The following is a 9,394-nucleotide window of genomic DNA, read 5'->3' on the forward strand; positions in this document are numbered from 1 at the left end:
CCGGGTGGCGCGGAGAGTGAGTGGAACGCTCGGCGCGGCTCGATGACGTCACAGGGTGTTTCCTCCCGGGCGGGGAACTCATCCCCTGCGAGCGCGGGTCCTGGTTCTTTCTCCACCCAGCCGGCTGTGAGCTGAGGGGTAGGAGGCGAGTTCCGGGATTCCGGATCCTCCCTAGGCTCCTAGCGGCGGCTGGTTTCGGAAGAGCTGCAAAATCGGCAGGGCCTGGTGTTCTGCTCTTTCTTCCCAGCCACTCTTGGGCTGGCCCCCAAGATCCAGGGATCCGCAGGAGGTGACAGCTGAGGCTTCAGACCCAGCCGGGAGGCCAACCGGGTGGCTGGGTGCCTGGACCGAGCGGTGACAGCTGCGCTTCCTTCCCACAGGGACCTGAGCAGTGGCGCTAGGATGGGAAACAGTGCCCTCCGTGCTCATGTGGAAACCGCGCAGAAAACTGGTGTCTTTCAGCTTAAGGATCGTGGGCTGACCGAGGTGAGACTGGAAGGACTCGGACCAGGGAATTTAAAGGGAGAGGGACGGCGGGCGGGGAAGTTAAAGGATTCTCTGCGCTGTGAACCCCTTTCATCAGTTCCCCTCAGAGTTGCAGAAGCTGACAAGCAATCTCAGGACCATCGACTTGTCCAGCAACAAGATCGAGAGTCTACCGCCTATGATTATAGGGAAGTTCACTCTACTGAAGAGCCTCTCCTTGAACAACAACAGACTGAGTACGGCTTTTGCGCCTGGGGAGGCTTTTGCGCCTGGGGAGGTTTGCTCCTGGGGAAGCTTTTGCTAGTGATAAGGTGTTAAAGAGGGTGGTTTTTCTCTTGGAATATAGTGTGGAGTGTGATTATAATGTTATAAAACTAGTTTTCAAATAAATATATCAGAATCTTAAGGGAAAAAAAGGGTGGTTTTTTCCTAACAAGCTGATTGTTGTTATGAAACAGTTCAGGAGCTCAAGACTAGGGAGAATGTCTGAGTCCTTGAAGCTTTCTATCTGTTGTAATTATATTTATAAGCCTCCTCTGGTATTGTATTGTTGGGGATGGGGTTAATTTGGATTTGAAAGGGACTGTCTTTGGGAGGTAATGTAGGCAGGGCTAATTTTGCTACTGATTTGGAAGGGCAGATGGGATGGAAAGGGGAGGGTGTTCCAAATCCCACAAAACTGCTGTGGGATTGTGCAGTGGCCCCTTCACAAAAGGAGCCCATTATACACATAATGCTTTCCCGCATTTTTTTTTTTTTTTTTTGGTCTTTTGTCCTTTTAGGGCCACACCGGCGGCATATGGAGGTTCCTGGGCTAGGGGTCTAATTGGAACTGTTGCTGCTGGCCTACGCCAGAGCCACAGCAATGCCAGATCTGAGCCACGTCTGCAACCTATACCACAGCTCACAACAACGCCAGATCCTTAACCCGCTGAGAGGGGCCAGAGATCAAACCTGTAACCTCAAGGTTTCCTAGTAGGATTCATTTCCGCTACACCACGATGGAAACTCCACTTTCCTGCATTTTGATCCTCACCTTCTGAAGACTATGTTGGTAAAAAGGTATAAAAATGGCACAACATGTGAAATGCCTATACATATGTATATATGTATACATATATATATATATATATTTTTTTTTTTTTTGTCTTTTGTCTTTTTTTTAGGGCTGAACCCCTGGCTTATGGAGGTTCCCAGGCTAGGGGTCAAATTTGAGCTACAGCTGCTGGCCTAGACCACAGCCACAGCAACGCCTAATCCAACTTGCGTCTTCGGCCTACACCACAGCTCACAGCAACGCCGGATCCTTAGCCCACTGGGCGAGGCCAGGGATGGAACACTGCAACCACAACCTCAAGGTTCCTAGTCAGATTCGTTTCCGCTGCGCCACAATAGGGAACTCCAAAAATTCCTATGTATATTAACAAGAGGAGTAACAGCTACCATGTAGTTTTTATATACTTCATCAAAAGTGCTTTTCAGCTGTTATCAGATTCAGATTTTTACATTTTTCTTTGCCAGCTGTTCTTCCTGATGAGTTATGCCATCTGAAAAAGCTAGAGACACTAAGTCTAAACAACAATCACTTAAGAGAGCTGCCATCTACTTTTGGGCAACTGTCTGCCCTGAAGACCCTGAGCATCTCTGGGAACCAGCTGCGAGCACTACCACCCCAGCTTTGTAGCCTACGGCACCTGGATGTAGTGGATCTCTCCAAGAACCAGATTCGGAGCATACCTGACATAGTAGGGGAGCTGCAGGTCATCGAACTCAACCTCAACCAGAACCAGGTGTAGAGTTTAAGGGGTTTTTCTACAGCATGTGTGGGTTTATAGTCTCTTGCATAACCAATTGTTTTCTAAACTGTGATCATGGAGAGGGGTGTCTAAGGCTAGAGCAAAGGTATATTCTTTGGGCTGTATTAATTTCAAAGCCCAAAGTATTATGACGTTTGTTGAGACATAGGGTGTGTTTGTTTTGTGGGGGTTTTTTTGGTCTTTTTTAGGGCTGCACCCGTGGCATGTGGAGGTTCCCAGGCTAGGGGTCTAATTGGACCTGTAGCCGCTAGCCTATACCACAGCCACAACAACACAGGATCCGAGCTGTGTCTGCGACCTACACCACAGCTCACGGCAATGCCAGATCCTTAACCCACTGAGCAAGGCCAGGGACTGAACCCGCAATCTCATGGTTCCTAGTTGGGTTCGTTTCCGCTGTGCCATGAAGGGAACTCCTGTTTTTTGTTTTTGCTTTCTATGGCCGCACCTGCAGCAGCATATGAAAGTTCCTAGGCTAGAGGTCGAATTGGAGCTGTGCCACAGGCATACACCACATCTCACGGCAACACCAGATCCTTAACCCACTAAGCGAGGCCAAGTGTCAAACCTGCGTCCTCATGGGTACTAGTCAGGTTCATTCCCATTGCCGTAATGGGAACTCTTTATTGTGTACGTTTGGGAGGGTGGGATGGGTAATGGGGTGAGATAATTTCAAAAGTTAAACCTCTGTCTCATAAACCTTGAGGACTTCCTCCAATTGTCCTCAGATATATCTCTAATCATTTAGCAAGAAGCCATGTCAGGAAGATAGTGTGGAAAAGAAGCTTAAACTCATAAGTTGTCGGAGTTGAACATCAGAGGTCATTCAGTTGTCTTTTTTCTGACGTCTTTGTCAAATGTGTGTCCTGCTTTTGCTGAAAAATCATCAGTGATAGGATTTCTGGAAAAATTCCATTTCATTGTTGGACAGCTTTAATTGTAATGTTTGAAATTTGTTTCCATGATTTTAGAAGCTCTTTGGTTAATATGTATCTGACTGGAAAAACATCTTTGGGCTATACATAAGGCACAAATGATTAAACATTGATCACAGTAAGACTAGGTAGTCTTTAGTTTCGCTGGTGTCTATGCTTCTAGATCTGCATAGTCCATTACAGTCTGCCACTAGCCACATGGCCATTAAAATTCATTTAAATTAGATTTAAAAATTTGGTTCCTCAGTTGCCACTAGCCATATCTCAAGTGCTCAGTAGCCATACATAGCTAGTGGCTTCCAGTATTAGACAGCACAGATATAGAATATTCCAATCATTGCAGTGAGTTTTTTCTTTTTTGGCTGCCCCGAGACATAGGGAAATTCCATGCCAGAGATCAGATTCTAGCCACAGTTGTGACCTATGCCACAGCTGCGGCAATACCTGATCCTTAACCCAGGCCAGGAATCAAACCTGCGTCCCAGTGCTCCAGAGGTGCTACTGATCCCGTTGTGCCACAGCTGGAACTCCACAATAAGTTTTATTAGACAAAACTGTTCTATATTGTAGTGACCTTACATTGTGATGAAATTCCAATCAGCCTTTGAGAAGACTGGCTTTATCTTTTCCTTAAAGTGGATATTCTTGTATGTTCTTAGCTTTTTGGAAAATTCTGAATGTTAGGGAAAAAAAGGAAAAAAAACTTGTAAAGAAAGTTGAACACTTACTCCATGTTCACCTATGCTGCCTTAAATCGGTTCTTAGGTTATAGTGTGCATCAGAATAACTGGGGGAGTTGGTTGAGAGATCACTGGACTGCCACACTCATTGCTTATGATTCTATTGGTCTGGGGTAGCATCTGAGAATTTATTTATTTTGCTTTTTAGGGCCATGATGGGAACTCCTGAGAATTTACATTTTTAACTAGGTCCCAGGTGATGGTCTGAGATGATACCATCAGAGTAAATAGAACTTAGGGACTTAGGAGTTCCCATTGTGGTGCATCAGAAATGAATCCGACTAGGAACCATAAGGTTGCAGGTTTGATCCCCAGCCTCGCTTAGTGGGTTAAGGATCCAGCGTTGTTGTGAGCTGTGGTGTAGGTCACAGATATGGCTTGGATCTGGTGTTGCTGTGGCTGTGGTGTAGGCCGGCAACTACAGCTCTGATTCGACCTCTCGCCTGGGAACTTCTATATGCCATGAGTGCGGCCCTAAAAAGAAAAAAGAAAAAAAAAAACTTGCTGACTTGGGTCATTTAAAGGGCAGAAGAGGTGAATGAGTCAAAGATAACTGCTTGGTATTGAACTCAAAGGCCTAAATAGTGGTGCTACTGCGAATGGGCACACTGAGTGGATTCTGATGGTGAAACATCCAGTATTTTACTAAAAATTAAAGACAGAAGTGCAATAGAGGGAGCAGATGTGAGTGTAGATAGAAAGCTTAACAGAAATGATAGACTAAGAATGAATGAGCTTTCTAGGAGACAGTTTAGAAAGACTGAATATTAAATATTAGGAACTGCTGCTTGAAAAACGTCTATAGAGACAAGAAGGGAAGCCAAAAATCAGGAATAATTCAAAATATAGGAGGAAAAGCACACTACTTTTTTTTTTGGTTTTTTCCAGGGCCGTACCTGTGGCACATGGAGATTCCCAGGCTAGGGGTCTAATCGGAGCTGTAGCTGCCAGCCTATGCCATAGCTACAGCAACTCAGGATCCGAGCTATGTCTGCAACCTACATACACCACAGCTCACAGCAACACCAGATCCTTAACCCACTGAGCAAGGTCAGGGATCAAGCCCGCAACCTCATGGTTCCTAGTCAGATTCGTTAACCACTGAGCCACAACAGGAACTCCAAAGCACACTACTTAAGTACAACAATCAGGCTACAGCTCTGATTCAACCCCTAGCCTGGGAACCTCCATATGCCATAGGTGTGGCCCTAAAAAAAAAAGTGATAATTCAGTTTAAAAAATTATAGTGTTTATACTTTTTCCTATTATATTTTTTGAAATTATTCAATAGATATCTCAGATTTCAGTGAAGATATCTTGCTGTCCTCGCCTTAAAGTTCTCCGTCTGGAGGAGAACTGCCTTGAGCTCAGTATGCTCCCACAGAGCATTCTCAGTGATTCCCAGATCTGTCTGCTTGCTGTGGAAGGCAACCTTTTTGAAATAAAAAAACTTCGAGAATTAGAAGGCTATGACAAGGTATGTATCAGTATACTGCTGCATTTCTAGTCACTGCTCTGGAGAAGAGAGAGGTGAAGCAACCCACACAAATGTTTTTAGGTACAGGATGTCTGTATAATCCTGTTTATGTCAATAGGATTTTTTCCTCACTGTGGAGGCGGGTTCTGAGAATCAGCCAAGTGGTACTGTACCAAGATGTTTACTTGTCTCTAGACAGCTTATTATCAAGCATCTTTATCTTTTGATAGGTTTCCTCTTAAGATATAAAGGGGAAAAAAAACCCATAAAATCATGTGCTTTAAATTTGCATTTAGAGGTTTGATGATCATTGTACAACTATAAATGTAGTAAAATTCATTGAGTTAAAAAAATTTGCATTTAGAATATGTAGATTTTATAGGAAATGGACCATATCCAGTAAAAACCTAAAGGAAAAAATCATATAAAACCCTAGATAACCAATAAGTTAATTATTTGCTCATGGCAAAATAAAATATATATTCTTTCATAATTTTTAGTACATGGAGAGGTTCACGGCCACCAAGAAGAAGTTTGCGTGATGTTCTCCAGGAACATGGGAACCTTAAAGGACACTGGTTGGAACCTTTTGCAATCTGGCAGAATCAGAGGTTCCTGCTGTCAAGGATGTCTGCAGTAAGGAGATAACCCTCCAGGAGGTTATGTTTCACTCTGATCGTTTTCCTTCCCAGGGCTTATCTCAAATAAGCTAAAAGGAATCAAGAGACAGGAAGAGTCCTCCATTTTAAGTCATGGATAGGGCAAAGGACAATGTTCATCTTCAAAACCATCATTAGTTTGGCTTTAAGAAACCCAGTAGCTAGTTGCTATTTATACAGTGAGAGGATGCTGCCTGGTACCAGAATAGCTTCACACAACAGCTTGAAATTTCATGTGTTTCCTATGTGCAAGCTTTCATAAAGTCAGATGCCATTCCACTTCTGTGTTAACATTTTATATTTTTATGAAATTCAAATAATTTGTGAGAGGCTGCTATGGTTAAAGAATTTAAGATTCCAGTCCATCAATTCAATTGCAATGTTTATACTTGGAATTTAGGATGTATGTAAACACATGACTCTTTTGATTAAAAGTGTACTTTGTAGAGAAGCAACAACACAACACTAAGAGATGTTCCCCAAGGCTGCAGTAGCAAATTTTTTACTATTGCAGGTGCCTTATTGATAGAGGGCTCTGAAGAGCTAAAACTATATATGCAAAACTTGTAAGATACAAGGGTTTTAATAATCAAGATTTTCCTGAAGCTTTGTTGGAAACAGTGTCTTATTTCTGGTAATCTTTTTGTATTTATAACTCAAATAATTAAAGTACCTATCAAAAAACTGCTACAATATTTTACAACAACTTATGTTTATTAAATTTATTCTCTGAATGAGGGAATATAATAAAAGATTTTTTAATGAACTATGGCTGGAAGAAAGGCTAATCCTTTCAAGGAAGAAGACAGGAGAACTTTAAGCTGCAAGTAGCCCTTTGAAAGTAAACTGATTAGGAAGAAATGTTTCATGTTCTTGTTCAAGTTGCAAAAGTAGCAAACCGCCTTCAAGTGACTGATAAACATTTCTGTGGTCCTGGAACCATGCTTGGTAAGAGACACAGAAGGTATAAAGGTAGATGATTTCAGATTGTTACTGATGAACATTTAGAAGGCTACCACTCTGTTGTTTTCTAAAGTTTTGTCTTAGCCAAAACCTAGTTTAACTATTAATTCACGAGATCACAAGAACCTAGTGTTTAATATGAGGAAAGTCTCTCTGACCTTAAATCTGGTCTAAGGAATCTTTTTCCCATGTTAATTCTGTCACAATTTGGGGAGGGATGGCAGTACCAATTTATCATCATCAATTGAGTTTTGTTCTATAAACTGTTTATGCTTAATTAATCTTATTGATCTACTGGAACAATTAGCATTTCTTTATTAGTACTTATTTAATAAATTAGAACTTACAAATTAAACAACTTATTGTCCCCAGACATTTAATTATTAACTAGAGTTTATAAAATCCCCACCCTCATGAGAATCAGTGACTGCTAACTTTCACACCTTGGGCTCAGCCTTATTTCCAGATATCCTCTTTGCTCTCATTTGCCTGCCCCATTATACCACATTATTCTGCTCCTTAAACCCATAGTTCAGTGTCTCTCTCCTTTGTCTTTACACTGTGTGCTCAGCCAGGAACACCCTCTCTTACTAACTTGCCCTTCCCTATGTCTAAGCCCCTTTCTTTAGATATCTAATCCGAATTAACTGCTCCATCTGTTAGGGTAGCACTTCTCACATTCTGTATTCATCTGTCTCTTAACAGACTGAGCTACTTGAAGGCATGGACTAAATAAAGTAATATGCCCAAAGACATAGTACACAAGTATTTAGACTTAAATATGAGATTACAAAGTAGATTCTAGTGGTCCACCAGTCCTAAGTTGCCTGCCTTCTTTTATGGCTTGTTTGGAAGTCAGTGTAGAATGCTGAGTAAGTTCATGGGCCTTGGAGTCAGAAAGATCTTGGTTTAAATCCAAAGTCCATCGTTTACTAGCTTTATGAATTTAAGCAATTTACTCTCATCTATATAATATGGGGAATACCTCTTAGCTCTCAGGTACATTATAAGGATTTGGTGAAAAGATATATAAAAAGCATTTAGTATAGTGCCCATGACATGGTAAGACTCAAAAAATGGTCTGGGAGTTCCTGTCGTGGCGCAGTGGTTAACAAATCCGACTAGGAACCATGAGGTTGCGGGTTCGGTCCCTGCCCTTGCTCATGGGTTAAGGATCTGGCGTTGCCGTGAGCTGTGGTGTAGGTTGCAGACACGGCTCGGATCCTGCGTTGCTGTGGCTCTGGTGTAGGCCAGTGGCTACAGCTCCGATTCGACCCCTAGCCTGGGAACCTCCATATGCCGCGAGAGCGGCCCGAGAAATGGCAAAAAGACAAAAAAAAAAAAAAAAAAAAAAAAAAAAAAGGTCCCATTTATTTCATCGGTAAAACATTAAAATAGAATTTAGTAAGCTGTACAGAAATGCAAGACTTGGACCAAACACTACACTAGGATGAAAAATAAATGACTACAGAAGAAAGAACTTGAATATATGAGAACTATAAATATGATTAGGAATGCAAATGGGATAATTTAGAATTAGTACAAGAGTAACCTAAAAAATAGCATTTAAAGAAACCAATTCTAAATGCAATTGAGTATAGGATGTCTGGGAAGTAGAAATTTAAGGAGTGACTCATAATCCACACATGACATGAAAAGGTATGGTAACAAAGGATGAATTAAAATTTTGAAGGATGAAAAAAACAGGCACAACTATAGGGAATAAAGATCACTGTCATTATAAGTCTGGAAATTTGAAGATGAAGGTTACTGGTGGGTTTTGTTTTTATTTTTTTTTCTTTTTAGGGCCGAACTCTCGGCATATGGAGGTCCCCAGGCTAGGGGTCTAATCAGAAATACAGCTGCTGGCCTACAGCACAGCCACAGCAATGCCAGTTCGGAACCACGTCTGTGACCTACACTACAGCTCACGGCAACGCTGGATCTTTAACTCACCAAGCAAGGCCGGGGATTGAACCCTCATGGTCACTAGTCAGATCTGTTTCCAGTGTGCCATGAAGGGAACTCCGGAAGGTTATTGTAAAAAAAGAAAAATTTTAAGTTCTGTGGAGGATACTCCTTAATCATAGGTCAGTTTTATGCTCAAGGTCTCAAAACTAGTAAATGAGTTAAACCAAAAATTGAACCCAGATGGTCAGACCCCAGAGCTTGTACTAACCACTTCAGTTACCATCTTTCAAAAGTAACAGAAACAAGTTTCCAGATAGTGTTACAGGAAAAGATCAGAAAGGGTTTTAAGTCAACAGCTTCTATTTCTAGTGCATTATGAGCCTAATTGCTAGGTCCTTATTCCTCT

At 41.9% G+C, this 9,394-nt stretch overlaps 1 protein-coding gene across 1 annotated transcript; it reads left to right on the forward strand.

The window, feature by feature from the left end:
* On the forward strand, nucleotides 107-6,719 carry LRRC57 (leucine rich repeat containing 57). The gene is made up of 6 exons (NM_001244811.1): nucleotides 107-289; nucleotides 381-486; nucleotides 584-722; nucleotides 2,008-2,276; nucleotides 5,270-5,455; nucleotides 5,956-6,719. The coding sequence occupies exons 2-6, from the start codon at nucleotides 403-405 to the stop codon at nucleotides 5,995-5,997; spliced, it is 720 nt and encodes a 239-aa protein (NP_001231740.1). The 5' UTR covers nucleotides 107-289; nucleotides 381-402; the 3' UTR covers nucleotides 5,998-6,719.

Source organism: Sus scrofa, chromosome 1 (assembly GCF_000003025.6).
Source record: "Sus scrofa isolate TJ Tabasco breed Duroc chromosome 1, Sscrofa11.1, whole genome shotgun sequence".
Taxonomy (NCBI): Eukaryota; Metazoa; Chordata; class Mammalia; order Artiodactyla; family Suidae; genus Sus; species Sus scrofa.

Excerpts from the sequence above, each read along its gene's own strand:
- LRRC57 (NM_001244811.1), top strand. The coding sequence starts at position 403 with ATGGGAAACAGTGCCCTCCGTGCTCATGTGGAAACCGCGCAGAAAACT. Across the intron at positions 723-2,007 it reads CTTGAACAACAACAGACTGA|CTGTTCTTCCTGATGAGTTA; the intron begins GTACGGCTTTTG and ends TTTCTTTGCCAG. Across the intron at positions 5,456-5,955 it reads AATTAGAAGGCTATGACAAG|TACATGGAGAGGTTCACGGC; the intron begins GTATGTATCAGT and ends CATAATTTTTAG.